The sequence below is a fragment of the Galendromus occidentalis genome, unplaced genomic scaffold (assembly GCF_000255335.2).
Source record: "Galendromus occidentalis unplaced genomic scaffold, Mocc_1.1 scf7180000077419, whole genome shotgun sequence".
In the NCBI taxonomy this organism is placed as follows: Eukaryota; Metazoa; Arthropoda; class Arachnida; order Mesostigmata; family Phytoseiidae; genus Galendromus; species Galendromus occidentalis.
Genome location: NW_003805407.1, coordinates 187,787 through 212,138, shown reverse-complemented (window position 1 = coordinate 212,138; position 24,352 = coordinate 187,787). Strand labels below are relative to the sequence as shown.

General features: G+C 50.9%; 5 protein-coding genes across 6 annotated transcripts; 4 read left to right on the top strand and 1 right to left on the bottom strand.

Moving 5' to 3' along the window:
- The first annotated feature begins 353 nt into the window (after positions 1-353).
- Hsdl2 (Hydroxysteroid dehydrogenase like 2) lies at positions 354-3,107 on the top strand. The gene is made up of 7 exons (XM_003742506.2): positions 354-400; positions 1,232-1,355; positions 1,450-1,542; positions 1,679-1,839; positions 1,950-2,157; positions 2,261-2,471; positions 2,558-3,107. Exons 2-7 carry the CDS (start codon positions 1,263-1,265, stop codon positions 3,010-3,012), a joined length of 1,221 nt encoding a protein of 406 aa, XP_003742554.1. The 5' UTR covers positions 354-400; positions 1,232-1,262; the 3' UTR covers positions 3,013-3,107.
- Positions 3,108-3,858: 751 nt separating this feature from the next.
- On the bottom strand, positions 3,859-5,900 carry LOC100907565 (mitochondrial sodium/calcium exchanger protein). The gene has a single exon (XM_003742520.2). The coding sequence runs from the start codon at positions 5,839-5,841 to the stop codon at positions 3,976-3,978; it is 1,866 nt and encodes a 621-aa protein (XP_003742568.1). The 5' UTR covers positions 5,842-5,900; the 3' UTR covers positions 3,859-3,975.
- A 3,287-nt stretch (positions 5,901-9,187) lies between these two features.
- On the top strand, positions 9,188-9,963 carry LOC100905382 (serum basic protease inhibitor). The gene is made up of 2 exons (XM_003742505.1): positions 9,188-9,427; positions 9,549-9,963. The coding sequence occupies exons 1-2, from the start codon at positions 9,370-9,372 to the stop codon at positions 9,737-9,739; spliced, it is 249 nt and encodes an 82-aa protein (XP_003742553.1). The 5' UTR covers positions 9,188-9,369; the 3' UTR covers positions 9,740-9,963.
- A 5,513-nt stretch (positions 9,964-15,476) lies between these two features.
- LOC100905186 (natterin-3) lies at positions 15,477-17,086 on the top strand. Of its 2 annotated transcripts, none has more exons than XM_003742504.2 (3): positions 15,477-15,756; positions 16,308-16,516; positions 16,679-17,086. In XM_003742504.2, the coding sequence occupies exons 1-3, from the start codon at positions 15,744-15,746 to the stop codon at positions 16,934-16,936; spliced, it is 480 nt and encodes a 159-aa protein (XP_003742552.1). In that variant the 5' UTR covers positions 15,477-15,743; the 3' UTR covers positions 16,937-17,086. The 2 variants fall into 2 exon arrangements, with proteins under 2 accessions (XP_003742552.1, XP_018494734.1); XM_018639218.1 differs by having other exon boundaries at positions 15,707-15,753.
- Positions 17,087-19,253: 2,167 nt separating this feature from the next.
- Positions 19,254-22,812, top strand: LOC100907277 (oxygen-dependent choline dehydrogenase 1). Its single transcript, XM_003742518.2, has 11 exons — positions 19,254-19,533; positions 19,647-19,867; positions 19,948-20,143; positions 20,235-20,362; positions 20,510-20,683; positions 20,829-21,008; positions 21,122-21,321; positions 21,633-21,753; positions 21,889-22,104; positions 22,234-22,529; positions 22,680-22,812. Exons 1-11 carry the CDS (start codon positions 19,281-19,283, stop codon positions 22,810-22,812), a joined length of 2,118 nt encoding a protein of 705 aa, XP_003742566.1. The 5' UTR covers positions 19,254-19,280.
- The last annotated feature ends 1,540 nt before the right edge of the window (positions 22,813-24,352 follow it).

Genomic DNA, 24,352 nt, shown 5'->3' with positions numbered 1-24,352 from the left:
AAGCAATAAAAATTGTTTTTCCGGAGATCTGGCGGCCATTGAATGGAGTGCGGCGTTGAAGATGTTCAGAGATGTCATCTCGACCGATCAAAAACGGGGAGTTCTCATTCCCGTATCAGGGAGCTTCAGCGGTCGATTCGAAGAACAGGGCTATCAGCTTTCAGCATGGATTGTTCGATTCGAAACGGTCGGCTTGATGTCGATCATGTGGTTTTGAGTTCTGAATCTACGAGAGAGCGGTCGGGGCCGACTTTCGAATGTTGGCGCGTCTCTCACACAGCTGTTTCCGACGTCTACGTGAGAGCTCTCTCCTGGCGTTGTTTTGTAGAGTTGGGAGAGTGAACTTTGGATCATTACTCGGCATTCTTGTTGTTTTCTGGTTAACACAGACCTTTCCGCGGTGAGTGACAGGAATTCGCCAATAGCGTGAGGCTCCTGGGGCAACTGAGACTCCCGGGGGTTGACCTCAGAAATCCGTATGCTAGGGTCGGGAACTCCGAAGCCCGCGTGTTTAAATGTCCCGATTAAACATCTAAAAATACCTGCTCTGAGGGTAACCTCGTCCTCTGGCTGCGCAGAGCGCTCAAAAACAGCGGGGGAACTCAATCAGAGACCATGAGAAATTCGGAAAACCCTAAGACGAGCTTCGGAATTCCAGGCATTCATTACGAAGTTTCTTTTCCCAATAAACTGTCTGACGGGACAACCGGTTCCGGAGACATGTTGATCGAGATGACGTATTTCGCGCTTGAGCTCAAATATCGCAGTTTTCATTTTTTGTTGAGAGGGTTACGGCACTGGCTCTCCGTGAGCTTCGAGTTGGGCAGGGCTGGTCATGGATGATGAGGGATCGATGCGGAGAGTTGAGCTAGGATCGACCCACCGCTCTAATTCAGTCAGATCGACCCTCGATCGGATGTCGGGAGAGCAACACGACCCGAATTCGGTAACTCGACCAATCAGTGATGAGATGTGATCCAGGACACGAGCATGAACACTTTCAGTCTGAATAACCAAGCGGGATTGTAAATGAAAATTGAACCAAAAATGCACGGAGTGTAGGTTCCAATCCAAGTGCGATCCACTTGGATCCTTTCTCGGGGAGAGCACCGAAGAGAGCTCAGTGCTTCCCGATGCTCTTGAGCGCTCCCCGAGTCGGTAGGGGGGGATTTTCTGCCCATGGAACATTTGAGAAGCTCCAGCATCATCCCCTCTATTTTTGTTATTGCAGTGCACTAAAGAACCTCGAAAAGACGAACAAAATGTTGAATACGGGAAAACTCGCCGGTCGGACAATTTTCATCACGGGGGCATCCAGGGGCATCGGGAAAGAGATCGCTCTGAAATGTGCCAAGGTAATCAATCACTATCACCATCGGCGATGTTCGACTCTTGAGATTCCGAGAGCTCCGATTCAAAATTTATATCATCAACTATTTCGTACCATAGGATGGAGCGAACATCGTCGTAGCCGCCAAGACGGCCACCGCAAATCCGAAACTTCCCGGAACGATATACACTGCCGCGGAAGAGATCGAGAAAGTAAGTGTCGGCTCATGGAAGAACGATCCTTCGCTCAACCGAGAGAAGTTCTGCAGGGCGGATGATCATCTGACTCATTCTTGGGGTATCTGACTCGAATCACGGGCATGATTAGAGACTTCCGAATTTTTCGCAGGCAGGTGGTAAGGCGCTGGCTGTGGTAATGGATGTCCGAGACGAAGCGAATGTGAAAGCATGCGTGGAGCAAGCTGCTGATAAGTTTGGAGGAATCGACGCTCTCATCAACAACGCGTCCGCCATAAATCTGACTGCCACTGAGGACACGGAGATCAAAAGGTGCCTTCTATGATCGTGGTGGGCGACGGTAATGAGGATCCTCACCCGAAACACTCCCCATGGCTCCCTGAAGGGACGGTTGGGGGAAATACTTAGTAATCCCCTTCCAGATACGATCTCATGCATCAAGTGAATGTCCGCGGCACCTTCATCGCATCGAAGTTGTGTATACCCTTTTTGAAGCAGTCCAAGGTCGGAGGGAAAATCATTAACAACTCCCCACCGCTCAGCATGAACCCCCGATGGTTCGCCCCACATGTCGCGTATACTATGACGAAGTTCGGTATGTCGATGTGTGCGCTCGGCATGGCTGAAGAGGTGAGACTCGGGAATCCGATTCGAGATAACCACAGACGAAGAAATAGAAATGCTCAAGGGGAGATCTGTCTCTCTCGCGGGACTCAATTTCTGAATTTTAAAGCTCAAAAAAGACAACATTGCCGTGAATACTCTGTGGCCGAAGACATCAATCTACACAGCAGCCACTGCCATGCTTGCTGGGGATGATAAGGTAGCGCAAGCGAACTCGAGGAAACCTTCTATCATGGCCGACGCTGCGTACGCCATACTTTCGAAGCCTAACACCTTCACCGGAAATTTCTGCATCGACGAGGAGGTTCTCCGGGGCGAAGGTAATTCCAGCTCTTCTTTTTCTTTGTCTTGAAGCTTGGGTATGGTTAAAGAGCGAGAATCAAGAGCGGAATGGCCTCATTCCCAGGAATCACGGATTTCGACCAATACGCTTGCGTTCCCGGCAACGAGATCATGCTGGACTTCTTCTTACCGGACAAGTACTACGAAGGACAGAACAACGTTTTGGACACGTCGGGAGCCACGGGTGCCCCGAGCCTCGAGCGACTCTTCGATAAAATCAAGGGACTACTCAATGAGGAATTGGTGTCCAAGACGAAGGGTGTTTTCGTTTTCCAAATCAAAGAAGGAGGGGAATTCTTCATCGACATGAAAAATGGCGCGGGAGCCACAGGGAAAGGAGCACCCGCTGAGAAAGCAGATGTCACCTTCGTGGCGAACGAAGATGCGATGCTCTCTATGTTCACTGGGAAGCTCAAACCCACCGCGGCGTTTATGACGGGCAAATTGAAAATCAAAGGTGATATGGGGAAAGCCATGAAGCTCGAGAAACTGATGTCTCAGATGAAGGGCAAGATGTGAAGAACCCACTTTCCAGAAGCTCAAAGAGCCCCGACGTGCTACAAATGACTCTGCAATAGTTAAATTCATATAAATAAAACTGCGATATTTTTCAAGAGCTCGGATCATCCCTCCAGAATTCACGGCATGCACGGGGCATGGGACCACCCTTCCCCTGTCCTACGAGGTCCACGAGCGGGTCGAACACTAGGGGATCGAACACTACGAGCAGGTCGAACACTAGTCTCGGGCCACTCCCGGTGATCTATGCCGAGAAAGCGCTAGTTTTCGTTCCCAGCGAGACGATCCGTCCGACTCGTCCCTGGTTCTGAGCCCCCCTTCTGAATGATAGCTCGAGCTCGAGGTCGGATGAGCATTCTAGTTTTTAACCTTGCTCGCTCATCGTTGCCAATTACGAACGAAAAGCTATCCCAAGACGTGGACTCCATGGGCAGTGAAGAGTGGTCCAGGTCCGTCGATCCATCCGGTCATGGGGTGGACTCAGGTAGATCTTCGGCCCACGGAGGGTTCAGGGAGATGACCCGCTCCTCATCCCTGCGCTATGGAGGGAAGAGAGGCGAGGGGCGTTCACTATCCTTTTGAGCTTTTTTTGCAACCATCCCCAACATACGTCAAGTCACTTCCGGTGCGAATACCTATCTAGAATTATACATTAACGGATGACCTCATGAGCTTCGTGGAATGTGCCTCAATCATGGCATCCGAATGATCCATCAGACAAGGAATAGGGCAGGTCTGTATCCACCCGATATTGAGATAGGGACACGCTTGAGGAACTACGCTCTATAACTCCTTCTAACGTACGGAGGGGGAGCTCAGGGTAGTGAAAAGTCATTTTCGTACGTCAGGATCTGACGAAGCCACGGTTCGTCTTTATTCTTCCAGATCCGAAGACTTCCGTTCACGTGGGGGAAACCGGCTAGGTGATCAGAACTAAATAAATTACATAATTGATAACATCCTCTAAGAAATCATATCCGAATGAATGGTCATGGTAAGAGCCGTGACAATAAAAATACCATACAATAGCCACAATGCGATAGCGTGCGTTGTGCTCGATCGAAATTTGTTGCAGCTCAAGAATATCACCGATAAGATTAAACTACAGTTTAAGGCAGCGTAAAGCACGAACAGAATACTGGGAAATTGCACAGTAAGCGTCGTCTCGTGAGTCTGTACCAATTTCGCGCTGAAAGAAAGTCCGAATCCTATGATCAGGTTCAACATAGGCCCAGCGAAAGCAGCGGCGATCGCCATCGAGGGGTAGCCCTGCTTGGCGACCGTCGAGTCCGTGATCATGTCGCCCATGCTGCTACCCCAAGCGAGAACGGTGAGACCCAATACGCTATCGTCGATGTTTTGACTCAGACCGAGTGCCTTCAGAACCGTCATAAGCTCTCTGCAGGCCGCGTAAATAAAACAAACAGCTGTTGCGAAGGCCAACAGAGCGAAACCGAAATGGTATCTAGGCGCTTTTCTTTGCTCTGACGAAATGACCACCAGGGAAGCCAGCAACAGCCCCAGCGGGAAAATGAACACGAAAAGAGGGACGCCGTCGTACACGTCAACGTCCTTGAACACGATCAAGGCCATCGCCATCGGGGCCGTTATGCAATGTATGACGTTGAGCGCTCGACACCAGTTATCCTTTTCGTGTTCGTAGTCCACGACGGGAACTGTGAGAGCAAGGCAGACTTGAATCGGCAGAGCCACCGTACGCCACGTGATGCTGAAGAGGCTCTCGGATTTGAGATCTTGGTAGCTGATCGGCGCAATGTGGATCCAGAGCTCTTTCCATGGGGACATGTCCTCGACTTCGCCGATCAGCACGTCTGATTCAGAGCTGCTGCTGCTGTCTGACACGCTCGCGAGTCGATCCAGGTGATCCTTCATGTAACCAATCGATGGGTGACTGGTGGAAACCGAGCGCGATCTCTGCAGGAATTCCCGCGAGATCATACTGTTCGGGGTCTGAACAAACGAAACGGAACCGCTTCGGGGGTGACTGGTCGCTGGCGGGGAATGGTTCAGTTGAGCTTGCTGTTGGAGCAGAATTTTTATCGCGTTCTGATGATGAACGTTCAGGCCCGACGGACGACGGAGTTTCACCTCTGGTCCGAGAAGTCTATCAGATTCGCAAAACCCACCGCCCTCAAGGGCTGACTGGGCTAGAGGCGGCGAATAATGACCTCCGTAGTGGGTCGATTCATTTGGAACTGAGACCAGTTCTCGAATCAAAACCAGCGCTATATAAAGGGCGTAGATTGCGACGAAAAGCGCTGCGTGGTATACCGTCACCCGTTCCAGCTTGAAGAGGGCGAAAGCCAGAGCTGCCGCTGCCAAGTAGAAGACGACATCTCTGATGAAGGAAAACTTGTCGACGGTGAAGTCGCTCGAGAAGAAAATGTAGCCTCCGACCACGGCTGTCACGAACGTACCGGCACCGAATAATTCCGAGATCACGAGAGCCGACCTCTCTTGGTTGATTGCCGTGAACGCGGCGATTATATCAGGGGCGCCGTTACCGATTGCGAGGAACGTCACGCCGGCGACGGCTTGCGACAGGCCGAGTTTCTTAGAAATTGCCACAAGGGAGGGACAGAGGAAGTCGTTTGCGGTGATTGCCAGTACAGCGAACAGGTACAAACTCACACACAAGAGAGCGGCCAATGGTAAATATGGTCGATACGGCAAGCAGTAGATCAGGGTGATGTATGGAATGAAGCCCTCTCCTCGGTGGCAGTCTTCGCACTCCCTCACGAACTCACATTGATCTTCGGAGTGTTTGCTGAACTCGTGAACCAGAGCGCACCCGGTGAAGTTGGCCATAGTTGATCGGCCGTTCTGTTTTGGTTCGCGCACGAATCGAACGCGGACATTCGCGCACGCGAGCTCTGCGCGTCACCACGGAACGTGCAGGCGTGAATCGGTCGCTCGCCGACAATTCGGTCTCGCGCTCGTCCTCTTCCCGTTTCCATTCTCTTGCTGCTTCTGGTCACTGAGCGAGTAAGATTTTCAAAGATTCCATTGTCATTATCTTCGGAAGTGTCGTTTTCCATCCGTGCCATTGGAGAAGCAGGCGATGCGGCGGACAGTTGTTTTTATCTTTCACTTGGGTCTCATTGTACGAGCGACAGGCATGGCGCTGATCAGGCAATCCCGACAAGAATATCCCGAATTCGAAAACAGGCTCTCGCTCCCTAGATCTGCTCCCCGTATGACCGATGATTTCTTCGATCTCTGTCGTCTGAAGCTTCCCTGATGGCTGGGAGAAAAGAATAGAATCATCGACACGTATGAGTTTGATATTCAGATGGAGTCCTCTCCACGAATGCATATGCGGATAGGTCGGTTCCTACGACGGCTGCTGGTCGTTAGTCGTGACAAACTGAATGGTACCATTCGTGAAGTCAATGTCGTGGGCTTCACGAGATGTCTACCAGATCGGAACGAGGACAGATCTCGTATCCTGTGAAGAGTCTCTCATAATTTGGTTTCCTCCCGAAAAATTGCACCATGTCTAGGAATCGCTCTGCGACCGGAGCGTTGGCTGGCGGACAGAGCTGCTTCGTTTTCGTCCAGCTTTTCTTTCTCGCCGAGCGGGCACTTCCGCTCCGAGGAATACTTCTACCTCTAATCGAACGGAAATTCAAGCTCATCATTTCCGCGTGAAGATAGAAATAATTGCCGTTCAAAAAATAATAGACGGCTGAGATTTTCCTGCGATAGAGAGCGGTTTTCGGGAAGTCCGCTCTTCTTCGGCTCGGAGATCTATTGTCACAAATGAGGAGCTCTATTTTCCCTCGAAACCTGGATTGGGATCATCGGGGGTCGTGGTTTATTGCGTCGAGGTAAAAGAAGCGACGCGCCTTGTGAACCGGATCGTTCGTACTCCGTTCCTCCCCGATCGAGCCAAAGAGTTTCACGAAAACATCGATTGTTCAGAGCTCGGATGTCGTTCCCAGTGCAACTCACAGATCTGTTCTCAAACGACTCAGTCCTGCCGGCGCCAAGGTGCAAGTATTGCGATTTCGAGAGCCTAGACAAACGGGTTGTTGCTCATCATGAGAGGATTATGCATCCGGCCGAAATGTCGGCAGCGTTCTTCTGCTTGTTTTGCCCTGCCAAGTTGAACTCGATCGTCGGAGTTCAGCTGCATACAAGTCGTAAACACGGAATAAACCACATCCCGTGCTTGAGTAGCGATTCGACATCAAACAAAGTCAATGAGCTCAAGAATGGATGGGTGATCGCCGAAGACAATAGCGGGGAACACCAGCAATTCAAAGCGCTGTTCTACGTGCAGGTATTCGGAGATTTGGGTAGCGCGTACTGCAGAGTTGCCGGCGAGGACGACACCGACAGAGATTACCAGGCATTCTTGCAAGAATCAGTCAAGCCACTCGACGAAGTCAAGCCGACGAGCATTGAAGTAGCCGCCAAGAAGAGGAGTCCAAAACGACAGCGTGATCTAAAGCCGAAACCAGACTCTAAGACCTATAATTGCGCGATCTGTGATTTCAGTTCCAAGTACGGTTCTTCATTACGCAGGCATTTGAAATCACATAAATCTTGAATTAAATCCTTATATGAATCTTGAATCATATCGGTCACTTTGTACTTCATCAGTGAAATCATCGATCTGGCGTGGTATGCAGGTCTCGCGACAAGCGAGCTCCGGCCGTCAAAAAGGAATTTCATCGACTCCACAAATTCCTCGATGTCCGTGATCCGTGATCTATCGAAGTCGTGGTTTCGCGAAGGGACTGATCAAACAATCCCTCAAAGATGTAGATCCATCCCCCGCCCCGAAGGAGAGATTCATTCAAAGACGTTTCTTGCGAACCATCTTCCCAAGTTTCACCCCAAATTCTAGTCCGTCTTGTTTATCCATGACTCTCGCTCACGACTCACGACCAGTGCTCCAGTATGACTTGGTCAGATCTGTGATAATTTCGTCGTCCTCCTTGGATGAAAGTTTCCAATGCGTGGTACCGGCTTGTCGGGGTGCGAATGTCGGGCGTCTGATCATCAATCACAGTCCTATCGAAAAATAGGCTCCTTGGCAGTCGATGTCAGAGAATCGAAATCATCCTCCCGATGGAGGGAATCAGCTTTTTCCAGTCTTTCTGGGGGACTATATCCCCGGCTCTCTCTATCAACCTAGTTTGAAATTTTCTCCCCGATATAGCCTCTCGACGCTGTTCATATTCTTCGGCGGACTCCTTCCGATCGTGCCTTTCATTCAGTCTTCATCCCATCGACTCGTTCGAACAGAAAGCTCATCTTGCTGTGTGTCGACCCATGGACAACCTCTTCGTCTTCAACGTGTTACCATCTGTAAAGCCACGTACGCCATTATGGACCGATGGACAGGTTTTAGCGCACATTGATGCCAGGGCAGCCTCCGACGATGAGCTATGAGTCGATGCCTCGGCCAGGGAACAGCAGGCTCACCTCTCATGGGGAGATCCGGTGGAGATCTCCTCGTTTCCCAAGGGGAGTTGCAGGGGTTCGGTCAGATCATCCCCTCATGTGGAGTTCACCCAAAACCTCTTCCGTGGGGTTATGGAGGTCAAGGAGGGAAGAAAATCGAATGCAGCCTATTAGCGCCTCGTTTCCTCTTCTGTATGACCCTTGTGCGGCCTACCCCGGGGTCTGTCCCTCGGAGGGTCAGAATTTGATGGAGTAATTCTATGATGAACTAGTCATGCTCTTCTCCGAATAACTTCCGACATCAATCTGTGTCCAATAGATCAAATAGTAGCGCATGCAAGAATGCGTGCGTTCTTCATCGGGGTCGACGCGATCGATTCAGATCAGTTTTCGTTGTCTGCAGGGCACGCATCGAGACCGGAGAGCCTGCGCGAATAACAACCGAAGCCGTCGTGAATTTCGGAAGAGACTGTGCAATCGAAATGTAGGTCAAAGTTCTGATTCACAGTCGAGCTCGTGGCAAACTGCCTGTGACGGCGCATCAGGAAATCGAGCAGCATCCACAGACACCATCGATACTCCCGCAACAGACTCCGATAATAATTATCCGTGACCACGCCCCCGAGGTCAGTTTCACGAGGAAGCGAGGGGAGTCGCTTAACTAAACGTGGCGACCGGGCCGATAAAACTTTAATATAAGTGGAAATTCCCACGGAGACGTCGAACTCCTTCCTCGTGTCACGATCGCACCATTGGAGACATGGAGAAGAAATTTCGATTCGAATCGGTCCTTGTGTCGCTCGACCGGCTTACCTAGAGCAGCTGGCCTGAGGGCGCTGCTTGGCCGATTTCTATTTAAAAGAGCTTAGCATAAGTCGCAATCTGCGTCTCTGCTAAAGTGTCGAAAAGGAGTTGATCAACATGAAGCACGCTGGAATATTGATGCTTCTCTTGTCGGTGGTCGTCTTTGCCGGTGCCGGTGAGTGTTCCAGAAGCTCTCGGATCATACCGATTCCAGATAGATCTCATTGGGAGTTTTTCGGAGCAAGAATCCGATACCGGGATGAATATGTTTAAATGGAAAACGTTGATTCGGTCAGCCCCGGACAGGTGTTGCCTGAAGGAAGAGAGCGGCGTTGGGAAAGCTGCCATCCCGATGTATTACTTCGACGCCGCGAGCGGTGAATGCAAAACATTCATGTTCGGCGGTCTGAAGATCATGGTCAACGACAACCGATTCGCATCAGCTGAGGAATGCATGGAGAATTGCGGAGGCAAGAAATGTTCCTAACTAGGATTTATCCGTGGGGATGACTAGACCGCCGAATTTTCGGACCGACGAAATCCCAGTGCTTCCTATGTAATGAGGGATGTGATGAATCGGGACCTCCTACGAGCTGAGCATTAAAAATAGAATACTCGGTTTTCCTAAATAGTTCTCTAACGCTCGAATTAAATATAATAATAATAATCTATTAAATCTAATTCTCCGTGTTCAAGCGATGAGACCTGTTCTGGGAAGAGTTTTCATGAAGTGTCCTACCTTGAATCCCCTCAATTGGATCCTGTATCCGCGATCATCCTGGGATGCGAAACTCGGTGCCATTCCCTTCCCGCTGCCCTCTGCGATTACTCGCGGCAGGCTGCATGAGCTCAGAGTGTGGAACAGGACGATTCCCAAGTCGCAATGCTACACCTACGACGGGGGAATCGGAAAAGGCTATGCTCCATTACTTGAAGCTCTTCTCTGTTTGGAAAATAAGATTTATCGATTCTGGAGCAGATCCTTCCCCTCATAGCTGCTCCGATCTCTCTATACGCGAATTCATGCGTAGGTTCCAGACTTCTAGCCTGGGAGGTCCCGCTCAGCATGCGCCGATGTCTTTCGGGGAACTCCAGAAGATACCGTGACCCATCATCTGATCGGTACAGAATTCAGTTGATCACGGCTCAGTCAGAGATAGTGTACCGGATGATGTTGTTCTACGTGTGTCGAGCTTTCTGCACATGCCCAATCATCGCACATCCCTTCCAATGCTCGAGTGTGCTGGAACAGACAGGTCGATTGGATGACTCCATACGATGCAACAGCCATACTTAAACTGCTTCTTAGAAAGCAAGATAGAGATCTGGTGGTCTTTTCCGAAGCGAGAAGTGCGGAACAAGCCCTATTTCACGAGGAATGACGTCATATGACATCAGACGAGTGTCTGGATGATACACGTAGAATGTAGCGGGTGCTGCAATGCAAATATCGATCCCTTGCAATGGTGTTAGATATCGGAGCGAGCTGGAAAGAGTTCAGTGATCCCCGAGAGGGTAATATCTCCGTCGGCACTCTTTGGACGGTGAGCTAGCCCAGGACTTAGAGTGAAGGAAGCCCTTGGAAATCCGGAGCCCCCATTGAACAGATTTACGTCGACGAGCTGCGGCAGCAATTGATAATCCGTACTCCTCTCCGCACGAAGCCACCGCCGCTTGGAACGCGACTCGCGGAGACGCTGGCGCTGTGTCGAGACCTCAGAAACCATCCCCGATAGCACCAAACCCCGACTAGGCCTTCCAAATTTCAGATTCGCGATACCGATCAATCAAGTTGGCGATTGGTGCTGTCAATCGCAGCAACGTGACTCCGGAGTCGTGAATGACTTCCTTTAACGATTTCGAGTTGGATCTGCCCAATATCGACAAGGGATCACTCGAGGGGGTTTTCCAAGCCGCGATTGAGGCCGTAACCTCTTCGTCGCGTCGCAATCAACGATCAATAGAGCCTGAACCTTCGGGGAAAATGCCATATTTTTCTAACTTTTCCGGAATCTTGGAGATATTTTGCCTATTAAACGTTTCCTCATGGCAACTTGCTCCCCGCTGCAAAGTCAAGTTCGAATTCCGGTGAAAAGAGGTTCCCGACGAGCTAGATTTGAGCTAGTCACCGGAACAGGCCCCTTTGCTCTTCTTGCCCGATTCGGTACCGAAAAGATGGGCGAGCAGCGAAGTTCGGGCACTGAAGAATTGGGAAAAGAGCAGGCATGGAGGCACTAAAAAATGCAGAAATAGGCACCCAGAGTCACGAATATATACCCTAAAATCAGATGCGAAACCCTCGAAATGAAGCACCCGAGGAGCAAAGTATTACATTCATCGGATATGTTAAACAGCTCACGGATCATTATATGACTCTCATATATGACTTATATGATACCTGTCCGTGACAGGTGTGATCAAATAACTCGGAAACGATATCTCTCAAACCCTCGGGCGACTCCGCATCTTCTCAGCGTTGTTTAGAGTCAGAGCGAGCAGGAATCGATGCCGAGAATTGGTACGGCGGGATGGGACGTTAAAGCTTTATTCCATGGGAGGGATGCTCGGCATTATCGACATTCGAAGAGCACCTGCGATCAGACAAAAAAGTTTCATAACGTGATTTCTCCGCGTCGACACTTACTAAGGGAGCGTATCGGAGAGAAGATATGTCTGACATATCGTAACCTTCCATCTTCGACAAATCTCCGTCGCCGCGGAGTAGCGACGAAGTCCTCGAACTCCGCATACGAAAAGTTCAACGTTGTACATAATTCTCCAACTCCTTCCTCGAAGTCACGGCTAGCTCTAACATTTTTCGACGGTTTCTAGTGCCTTTTCTCTCGTTTTCAGCACCTTCTCCGTCGATCTTCAGGGCTTCTTCATCTGCCCATCCTCGGTCTTCCCAGAGGCAGAAGTTCCAGGCCCTAAATTATCAATACCCGGAGAATTTCACCACCTAAGTTTTTTATTTCCCTTACTTACCTTGGCCGATCGATGACATGTTGGCGGCCTATGGCAGCAAAGTTTTGGGAGGGCGAATCACGGATCAAAGCGAAGCCGTAATGAATCGTACCGGCTCCGTTGCTGACGTAATGAATCGTAATGGCTCTCTTACGGCCTGAATATACCGTAGTATCTGTTCTGCCGTGATCACCAGCTATGAGGCATTCAATTATTCGGGGATCTCGTCTTCCATCCCAAGTCGAATGGACTGAGAGATTCACACAGGCGCGCCAGCGTCTTGGCCCGGGTGCGCGGTGATCCGGGAAGGAAGTGATCGGAATGATGACGCGCCTCGAATCCATACTGCACCATGACGGCTGTAGAAGCATCCTGTCCCTCATTCCCTTTCACCCAATGCGGGTGTCCGGTCACGAGAACGACGTTCCGGCTACTCACGAGTCCAATCAGTGAATCGAGGCAACCTGAAATGAGCAGGGGCTCACCACGAGTGGCCCGGATGGTCGAGCGGTTCGTTCACCTGCAGAATATCATGAGGCTCCCAATGAGCGCTGCCACAATCCGCATCTGCCGTCTCTTGCGCTCGCTCCTCCATAATCTTCTATAGTCCTGGAGTGAACGACACGCCCCACGAGAGCCATAGAATTCATATTGGACGCATCGATCGACATCAGCATTATCGAGCACGGAGGAACTGGACTCAGGGGCTCCATCGGATGCGGATGACGGAGTCTTCAATTCCGGAAACTTTGAATAATATATGGTATCTCCATGGGTCTCCCTAGATGGAATAGGATCGATCAACTTCCGCTAGAATATGATGCGCTCTGGTCGACTACCCTACGTCATTGACGATTTTGATGAGTTTCACGAAGAGGTTGCCATGCAGCCATCTCGCTCCCAGGAATGTAGATACGTCTTTGCAGGATTCTGTCAATTTAGGGACTCTGAGGGTCTGCCTGAGTCGCCACGATCTCCAAGCCGGCTTGCCTGAACTGTCTGTTCCGATTTCCGCCGAGGCCGTCAGGCGATGACTTCTCGACTCCCATAGATTCAACAAGAATGATGAATTTAATTGCCAATCCTTGATGGCGGGTCTAGACTAGGCTGGACTAGACCATGATTTGAATCCGAGACGATTCATTCACAATCACTCGACAACTCTTAGAATTTCATTCGGATGGGAGGAACATGACATCAAGTCGGAATGTCGTTGACAACGCTGGAATCTGATGGTTTGAGGAGCATCGCTGATGAGCGATGTTACGAGCAAGAGCTTGACTGCCGTCCTAGAAGCCTGGGCGTCGTCGCGAGGGATGGCGTTGCTCATTTCAGACGAAAATCTATATCGGAAGTCACCTTCTCGGCCATCATCGGTCTTGAAGCAAAATGGAGATTTTAGATGATGGAGTATCTCATAGATGATCGGATGAATTGGATGCGGGAGAGAAGGGGAGCTTCTGCGACCGACCCCGGCGAGTCTCTGCTCTCGATGCATTGCGGAGATCACACGTCATGGACCGCACTCTTCATGAACTTGGTACTAGCCTCGCTCGTATGCGCTCCGATGGGTTCTAAAAGAACGCTCCTCCATTCATAGAGTCTCCCGCACAGAGCACGACATTCGATCATGCCTGATCCTACAGGCGCCAGGATCAAGTTTGCGAGGACCGTCTCTGGATAATTGAGACATTCAAAATCGGATACTGTTTTGATTTTTTTTCGAAACGAGAACTCCCGAAATCTGCTATTTTCCGCCTTAGAAAACCTTCTTCGATCGCAGTTGTCGAGTGAGAGAGCGCTCGCCTCTCGAGCTTCCAAGGTTCTAGATGGAGTCTTGATCGGAGGGATGCCGCTTCGAATTCGCTCCCGTTTTAAATACTTTTTGAGAGGGACTCTGCTTTTGCGCGGGAAAATCGCCGCCCGAAAACATTCCGACACCAGCAGCCTCCATCTCATCGAAATGCGCCACCAATGAACCAGGACGCAGAAATCAAACCTTCGGACGGCTCAAGTTACGCGTAAACAAATAAGTTCCACCATCAGATCGACCCTCAATCTCTACGGATCTCATCACTCATTATAGTGGAAATTCTTGGGCCTCATAGTTGTGGGAATCGACGTGACTTCCGAATTTTCCGAGTCCACAATGATTAGCAACATAAAAAAGGTTGCCACCACCGTCATCGTGTAGAATCCCGCCTCCCGACACCTGTGTTTTGATTGTGACTTTGGAATGCACAAGAATTCTGAAAGCCACGACCATCGATAGCACTGGGTAGAATTTTTCCCTAGCGAATTTTTTCTAGAATTTCTGCGTTCGAGGGACCTCTGACAAGGGATTTCTTGTGGAGAGAACCCCCTGAGGCATGCTTCCGTGCGGTTTTCCCGTGAGTCAAACCATTACTGACTGAGAAGTGGATGGGTCCCCGGGATCATGGCAGACAACAGGTCTGAAAGGCGTCAGTTCGAGGAAAGGATGAGTAATCTACACCGGTCCAACCAAGCAAGCGCTCCTTGATTTTCCGCATATCGAGAAATCATGTACCACGAAGTGTTTCCAAAGAGTCGATGTCATCAAATCATGGCGCGCTTCCGGGAGATTCCCTCCGGGATTCTAGGAACGCCTCTGGGACCGAGAGGAGATAATTGTGGCAGCTCGTAATTCCTTCGCTGCGATCATTCCTCTCACTTATGATTTCCGTGACGAGATGCTCATCGTCGATCTTAGTTTGATGTCTGGACGGCGGGAAGCCGAATCGGGACCGCCGATCAGCGAGATAATAAACTTTCCGCTCGCAGTATATCTCATAATCGGATATCGAAATTCCGCTCATAGGAATTCCGAGAGGAGAGCGAAAGCCTCTGTGAATCGGTGGATCTGACTCTCCCTCGGTGGATGTTGTTTCGAATTCCCGCGGTCCGTCCTGGCGACTCGTCGACTTTTACTCACAATCCCAGGATAGCTCCTCCGCGAACAATGATTCATATCGAATCCTTGAAACGACCACGTGTGCCTTAACGGCAGAAACAATTCAAACGCGAATTTCCTCTCGCATATCTCGCAAACAATTCGGGCTCGATAGGTCCCTTGTCGACCGACCGACTGTTGCATCTTGCGGCTCACCGCTGTACACAGTGGTGAACTCGATGATTGTTCGCAAATCATGAACGAATACTATCGGATCACGCTGCGTTGACGGGGACGCCATCTGCTGAGATTTCTTACACGTCTCCGACAGATTGTGTCGTGGCGTCACATTTCTCGCGAGACGTTCCGCTCCCCAAGGAAGGATATTTTGCTTGCGCAAATCCTCTCGGGGGCGTGGTACGAGAATTCGAACAGCGGAGCATCTCACTCGCGCGTATCGGTGTTTGGCCATTGTGACAAGCAGTATCGTCCAGTTGAGTCATCCAGCAAAAAGAGAGAGTCCGCTTTCACTTATCGTGCCGGTTATAAAGAGCGCTTACTTTAACGGAGGTTGTATTGCACTTGGTCGCGTCAGTCGCCGCTCTGTGATCTCACCATGTCTTACAGCAGTAAGTCATAATTTTCGAATGTTTATTGGGTCCGCAATGATGCACTGCATATGTGAAGGTTTCCATTCTCGGACTTTGGAGAATTCGGAGAGTGAGATCGATGAAGCCCTCCAGTGAGACGACAAGTCTGACACCCATTGTCAACAAGTCTTCCAATTTTTGAGCGCTGAATTCTTCTGAAGAGCACTGTATTGGCATGTGTGTCGCTCTACAAAGGATGCGGATAATCCAGGATCCTTTTTGGATTGCTCATTAACTACCAGAGCACAATGGTATGAGCAGTAATGATATGACCGAGTCGATGTCTGCTGCTGTTGACAGCATGGAACCCAGAGCCTTATTTGAATGAACGAGGATTCCTCTGCCACGTTTCGTGGGAGACCGATTTCCGGAAGCGTATCCGTGCAGCCAATTTGAGGGTCGCCGACAAAATAACAACGACTCCAATCTAACTAGGGAGGAGCGGAGATTGTGACGTTTCATCCGTTTTGTATCTTAGAGAACATTCCGCCGTCGGCTAAGATTATTAATATTTGGTCGTACCCTTACAGACTACCGAGCTCTCTGCCAGTGGGTTCCCACGAATGGGTGCAACATCCCTCCCCAGGCCGTTCACGGCGGAGAGGACTCCAGCGGGGAAACTCTCTACATCGGCCGTGCCCGTCATTCCGGCGATATCGTGCCGGGAAAAGTTGTTCCCTCCCACAGTTGCTGCTATGTTGCGTGGGGCGGCCAGGAGAACAGTCATCGGGATTACGAGGTGGGCATGACTTCCTTATCGCCGAGCGGAGACACGCGTGTTCACGAGAACCGCTGCTAAAGACCCGACAGTCAGAAACAATACAATCTAATCTCAAGGGTCGCGTTTGATCTTCGATTATCGTTGAGGTGTTATGAGGATTTATTGTTTTCGCATTCGCAGATCCTCGTCACTCACTCCGAATCGGAATTCGCGTGGGAGCACGCCAGCCAGGGACGTCTCCCTGCCGGTGCTCTCCAGGGAGGCGTGACCACCGACGGTGAGCCCTTGTACATCGGTCGTGTACACCACGAGGGATCATTGACTATCGGCAAGGTCCAGCCGAGCCACGGTGTCTGTTACATCCCCTATGGCGGCCAAGAGGTCCCCCACACGGACTATGAGGTCCTCGTATGCAAAGTCATCAGACTTTCGTTCTAGAGACTTCCTCAAGCTCGAAACTCCATCGGATCTTGGGCTGACGCATTCATAGAACTCACTAGGCTCAAGTTCTCGACGAGTCAAGAGATTTTGTAATAAATTGTGAGTGGGTGCCGACTTCAAGGTCATGTGGCTTTCCTCTCGATCAAGCGGATGGGCGCTATTATTATTATCGGAAAATCGAGCCGAGACTCTCCAGATTCATGTCTCCATGGAATTATCCGGAAACCCCAATGATTCTGCATCTGGCGACGATGAAGGCTATCTAGGCAAGAAAACTGAAGTCTTGAAAAGCGTGATTCACGAATCCTGCGATTTGAGGGCACTCATGAGGGGGATCCATAATCCTGATTTCGCCATCTCTGGTCGGATTTTCCATGCGCCGTTCGTGAACCACAATCCGGTACACCGCCTTGAGACTGTACGTCGAATCGTGACACATCATGACGTAGCATCATACAGTCCCAGCTATTCCGACACAATGGCAGAGTCCTCTCTCGGAGCAGACGTCATTATAAGCCGGATATCAGCCCGGCAGTCTTCCCTTAAGAGAGCTCACCTCACGAATATTTTCCTCGATTGGGGAACAAGTTTTCAGATGATTCGGGTTTGCGAGTATAATGATGCTGAAGGATCCGAACGGCCAAGGGGAGCTTCAGAACGAGAATCGTCCGCGCCCAACTTGTCTACGACGCCTAGGGCGGCGGAGAACAGGCGGTAAAATCGATAGTCGCGACACAAACGCGGCGCTCCTTGGCAGGGACGCGCGGGCTAGCCGCTCCCGTCTCTTGGAGCTCTCCAAGCTCTGTGCATGTTTGATATGGGCGATTCGGCTCATCCGGCGACCTGAGAGCAGTGGCGGATTTAGCTCTCGTGGCGCCCGAGGGCAAAATGACAAAGATGCGCCTCTGACTCTGTCTCCGACGGTACCCAGTCCCTCAAGTGAAAAAACGGATGCAGATTCGATGAATTTCTCGACTTGTACTTAAATCACTTCCCTTCTCGTTACGATCACAATGTCTCGATTAATTATAATTTAAAGTCTGACGCGTCTTGCTCTGACAGGTGCGAAATTTTTGATAATGGATTCGAAGTCCGTCTCCTCCGTTGACTCTTTCTCGATGCTCAGAAGAGCCGAATCCAAAAGTCGCTCTTGATTCATCGAAGCTCTAAGGTGCGTCCCGATCAACTTGAGTTTACTGAATGATGTCTCGCAACTCGCCATGGAGACCGCCACCGTCAGAAGAATCTGGATGGACACACTCAAATTAGGGAACACACTGGCGTTACCGTATTGAGCAATGAACTCGAGGACTTCTTCGGGTTTCTTCGGACACACCTCGCTTCCAGTGCCAAGCAACATTCTGCAGTCCATAATCTCCCGGAAGAGCTCACCGCCATCGCACTCTCGAGGAGGAGAGGAAACTTTCGAATATGCAGGGGCGCCGATTCCAAGTCCCACGCTCACGGGGAGCCAGGCTCGAGCCAAATCGGGCGCCAAAATCTTGAGCGAAACGCGTAGATATACATTACAAATCGTAGAGCATGAAACCTCGATTCTGCGCCCCCTGCCAGAGGCTCGGCCCTCGCGCCCGGGGGCAATAGCCCCTCTGCCCCCCCCCCTAGATCCGCCACTGCCTGAGAGATACCAACACTGCTGACCCTATTCGATCTTCGGAAGATCCTCTAAGGAGTCGACGAAGCTGGTTTGAAACACAGACCCGTCTCTTTCAACGTACCGAATTGAAGGTAATGAACTATGCGTGGTGTCATCCCTCGGGTTGACTATCGGGTCTCCCTGTGTATCCATCCGCGTGCCAAAATTCGCGCTTGCATCCGAGGATGGTACTTCAAGGTCGTCCCCCGCAGCTCCCCGCCCTGCCGGGGGAGCGGATCACATAAGACTTGCGTAGTCAATTATAGGCGCTCGGAAATCTCGGACTCCCAAGATTACCACATCGAATCGGCCAGGCGACGCTGCACGGGGCGTGTGTGAATTACCATCCTGGATCTTCTGCTAAGAGCCCCATTCGCTCGAGGGCCCTTGCTCTGAGTAGCGCGTGACTGTCGCCGCGACGCGACGAAGAGATTCCAACCATAGAACGCATGGCAATCAGTTCCAACAGACTCCGTTCCGTGCTACTCAGCGATTCGGACGAGCGTGTGATTATCTGATGACGTAATTTGCCACAAATGATTCTCAGAAACATTCGATCCGTTGACCGGCAGCTGCGCCTCTCCGAATTTGCCCATGGGAGGAGGAACGCTTCCGGCTTTGGTTGAAGTTTTGTGATATTCCTTGTGGGAGAATATTCCCCGAAAACATTTCGCACCTTTCTATGCTATGGCCGGGATTTTCCTCGGTGCGGTCCGGACTGTCGAGGATGTGGTCTATCGACTTTCGCCAGACTATCTGCCGCCCTTCGATTTCATCGCCAATACGTTTCAAATCCTAACTGGCCCTCAATTCGTCGTGATCGCTGACTTGGCGATCAGAATCGCCATCTTCCTCTTGATCGGCACACCCCGTCAGTTCCAGCTGAGTCCCTCGGCCTATGAAACGACGAATCTGCTCAGCACGTATGACTACATCGTAGGTGAGCAGCGAAATCTCTCATCTCGGAAATTCAGGCCCAAATCCTCTCAGACCCGAATGACCGATTCTTGTCTTGTTCCGCGTAACTTGATGCACTTTCTCTCGCACGAACAGTCGGAGGAGGCACCACCGGTGCCATGGTGGCAAACCGCCTCGTCTCGAACACCAACGGGACGGTGCTGCTCATCGAGGCCGGAGAAGCGAACAACTATCTAAATATATTCCCCTACATAAATTCTCTGAACATCAACGATGATCATTTCGGCATGAATTGGCACTTGCGCACCACCCCGCAACCAAACAGCCATGAGTACACCGATGCGAACATGGAGAGGGTGAGTCTTTCATTTCCTTTCGGATCGGATGTCCAACATTCCTTGTCGCTCTGGCAATCGATCGAATTCCTCCTTTGCAGACTTCTTACGAAGGTGGGGGTAAAGGTCTCGGAGGAACCTCGATGATAAACTGGCAGATTTACTCGCGAGGGTTTGACACGGACTACGATCTCTACGAAAGCAAGTACGGGGCGACAGGCTGGAATTACGAATCGATGCTTGCCGCGATGAAACGGAGCGCATACCAGAACGGCTACGATGGTTTCGAACCTGACGGTAAGTTCGGGATCCTTATTGGCTGACTCCAATCGCAAAGGGATAATCATTCTCGAGTGAATCGGCGCGACCTCGAAAACGTTGATTGCAGCCAGCCTCCATTCGCTCGAGAAGGATCCGAATGCCGAACAGATATCGGTGAGCATCGCTTCCCAGGACGAAATAGAAGGGATCGTCGACAGCTTCCTCGAAGCCGGAGCTCAAGTCACTAACTCCAAGGCAAGTGATTGGGTGTGGGAGAAATTTCCCGAAACAAATGGCATATCGAAATCGAACTATAGAATTCGTTGTGCTGACTGAGTCCGTTGATCATTCGCGACCCTCGCGTCTCTGTCGCGTCTGAGCTGAGACGTTGTCTCGTCACAGGTTCTCGAGGATCACAACAGCAATCAGGAAGGTTTCGCGAGAATGCAGTTCGCGGTACAAGAGAACGGTTACGTTGGTCACGCCGGACGACGCTTCATCTATCCGATAAGGAACAATGAGAATGACCCCAGGAACGAGAGGCTGCACATAATCTTGAGAGCGGAAGCGCAGAAGGTTCTCTATTTCTCACTTCGCTTATCTGCTCGCCGATATTCCGCCTGATGCTTGCTTCGGACTCGGAGGCGCGAGAGACGCATCCTATGGGGAACACCAGCCAGATGCTGTCCCATGACTGTATTTCCCATTTTCTTGATTCAAGATTGGATTCTCCGGCTCGAGAGGGGATATTCGGGCTTCGAGCGTCACAGTCGAACAGGATTCAGAGCTGAGAACTTTCATGGCGAGCAAAGAAATAATCGTGACGGCTGGGTTTTACGGAACTCCAACAGTGCTGCTGAAGTCAGGAGTTGGTCCGAAGAGCGAACTGGAGGTCATGGGGGTGAGCAATCAGGCTCTTATGTCCAACTATCGAATCTGTATAAGATATGATAAACATGATAGATGTTCTTCCTTGAAAAAGAATTAATCTTAGGATGGACCTTCCCTTTCCAGGTCGATGAGGTCCTGGCAGTCGAAGGTGTCGGAAAGAACCTCCACAATCATCAGGCTTCGATGCCGTTCCCTGTGACTTTCACGCAGGGGAAGAACTTCAGTGATTTATCCATCAAGCAGGTCGTCGGAGCATTCGTCGAGGGGAAAGGTCGTTGGAGGTCCGACAACTCCGTCACGGCGATCGGTTTCGATACCGTGAGGTATGAGACCTAAGGGAGCCTGAAGGGAATGGCTGCATACGGTCAATATACCGGCAGATGGCAGTGGTCCCACTGACAGGTGTTGCACTTTGAGTGCGAACTGTGAACTTGACGTGGACGAAGAACGCCCGTATCATTGTCAGCCTCCTCCTTCTGGAGATCTCCCGTCCCAGGTTATCCATAGGATTTCTCACGACGCTTCCGCGAGAGCTTCCCGCAGGGTTTCCGTGAGGCGCACCGTGAGGCTCTCATGAGCGACTCCCAAGCTGAAGATTCGATTCCGGTTCAATCTCGAATCCGCTGATTTGCAGGAGCGATGTCGTCGAATCTTCAGAAGATCGTCCAAACATCGAATACATCCTGTATTATCAATCCGCAGCTTCCGATAGCGCCAGACGTGTATTACTGAACGGCAACGGACTTCGAGAGGAAGTGAGTCTCATTGTTGATACTCGCGCCCGCTGGCGAAATTTTGATGAGTTCGATGCTCTTGACTCTTGACGTGGATCGGAGCGATGTTTCGGAATGTCGCCCCCGAGAATTCCATCTCTGACGATTCATGGACAGATCTGGGAGGATTATTACCTCAACACCTACGGCGGCACCAGATTCTTTCCGAATCCTTCCGTATTCGCCTCCGCGACTCTGCTCCACCCCGAGACTCGGGGGACTGTGACTATACGCTCCGGTGAGACGCGCATCAATTACGCCTACTTATCGTATCCGTCCGAGCTCGAAGCAATCGCGCTGGCGAATGTAAAGCTCGTCCGTATCCTCTATACTGTGAGTTCAAGTATCACGTTTGCTCTAACCCGTTCGGGCCGCATAAACCGCTCCCAACGAAACCGCGATGTCCACGTATTTCGAAATGCTTGATCGGGACGGAAACCAAGAATCCATCTTCTACTCTAGGCTTACGCAAAGGATGGAGGTCTTTTGCCGAACAAGGCGCTCGTCGGCTGCCAAGAGGAATTCGACGCGTGGGTGGGCGACGCGGATCCGAACGACATTTACCAGAAGTATCAGGACTGTATTTCACAAACGGGAGCGAACGTGGATTCCTGCTTGGAAAACAGCGTGACAAATGAGGAACTGGCCTACCAAAAGTGCTACATCCAGAAAATGACATCCACCACCTGGCACATGGGAGGCACGGCTCGTATTGGGGACTGCAGCGACGAATTGGCAGTTGTCGACAACCGATGCAGGTTAGTTCCGCGCCCGTGGTAGAAGCAAACGCACGAGGAAAAAATCCCTATCATACGATCCCGGAGGTCCGGAGACTTCTTCGGCATTCCATTCCTTCGATGGCGGCTGGATCTCACGGGATATAACGGACGATTTCTATCTGATTCCAGAGTGTGCGGAATACCGAATCTGAGAGTCTCTGATGCGAGTGTCTTGCCGGAACCGCTCTCGGGACACAACATCGCAACCCTGTACGGGATCGCTCAGAAATGCTCGGAGTCCATAATCGAGGACAACGCTTGATATCCGATGGTCCCCGAATCGGTCCACCTGCTTTCGGGTGGAATCTCGGTTGGGTTCCGTCGATGTACACTCGGAGTTGCCAGATTAGTTGGATGTAGGTCGTGGAATACAGATGATGAGTCCCTTCCGATAACCGTATCTTTGATGATCCGCCAAATTTGAAAATGAACCGCAATATCGTCCGAGTGGGTGCATGGGAGGCGAAGATTGGAGAGAGAACAGACGCGCGAGCTCAGAAATCCAGTCGGGTAGATCATGACAGGTCAAGTCCCCAAGGATTCCCGATCCGTCTGGGAGCAGTTACACAAAATCCCTGCGTTTGTCTCCCTCACGGCCGAGGGAGGTTGTCCGGTTCCATAAGTCGGTTGATGCCGCTCCAAGCCTATCTACGCTCTCAACCTGCCATTCAAAGGCGATTCATCTCCTCATAATCGGAAAAGAATCCCTTTCTGTGAGATAGATGACCTACCGCAGGAAGCGAAACTTGCTGGGTGTGGTCACGCTTGGGACCGCTCTCAGACGGAGCAGGCGGAATGTCCGTTGGAAGCCCGGGGAAGGTTCTCACGACACGACACCCTGTCATAGAGAAGAAGCAGGCTGTGCCCGAAGCAAGAGCAGTTCTCGCGGATAACTGGCTGGACGTGTCAACCCGTTGACCCTTTGAATGGTTTTCCGCAAGCCAAAGCCAACTTCGATGCGATCTCGTGCATGTCAAGTCTCACATTGAATACAGACTCCGATCAAACATGACCGCAAACAGATCTTTATATATCGTGCCACCGTTCGTATCTATCGGCATTCTCCCCGCGTCAGGGGATTTCTCGACTGGATGGGTCAGCCTCATGCTCGGTCACGGCTGTCGAGTGATGGACTCGATATGGATGATTTATCGAGAAATTAACGGAGATCGATAATCAATTAAGGTGCTGCGTGTCATCGTGAGTGTCAAGGAACGTCTGCTTCACTTTGTCTAGCGTCAAATGAATCGTCACGACGATATTCCCGCTTGGGAGAGATCGCGGTCGTCTTTATGAGCTGTTCGCGCGTGTTCCATACGTACAGTCTTCTTCCGAGCTTCTCTCATCGCAATGGATTCCTTCGCTGTGGTCCCTTTTATGGTTTCTCTGATGAGTCCTATCTCCGGATCCCAAGAAGTGCGTGAATGCGGGCCTGCATGCAGCTTTGTGGTCTTCGTTGACAATCTCCACAGCGAAGAGATGAATATTGCATCGATTCTAAAACTCGGGCGGCGGGTCGCAGATGGTCGCACATCTCTCCGATAACGCATGGATGAAGGAATTCCAGCCTCGTATACTTTTCAGCCTCTCAAATAGAGCAGAGACTTTCGAGATCGTAGTGCCAACAAGCGAGCTCAACCGAAATGAGTCCGAGAGATCATCGGTCGCGCTACGGGTTCTGTTGAATTGACTGAATATTCCGGGGTCCTCGTGGAACGAAGGTCGCCTCCCACGCATCGAGGATGATTCCAAAGAGCTTCCATATTCCAGAAAGAATCGGTGTTTACTTCGTAGCAGCCGCG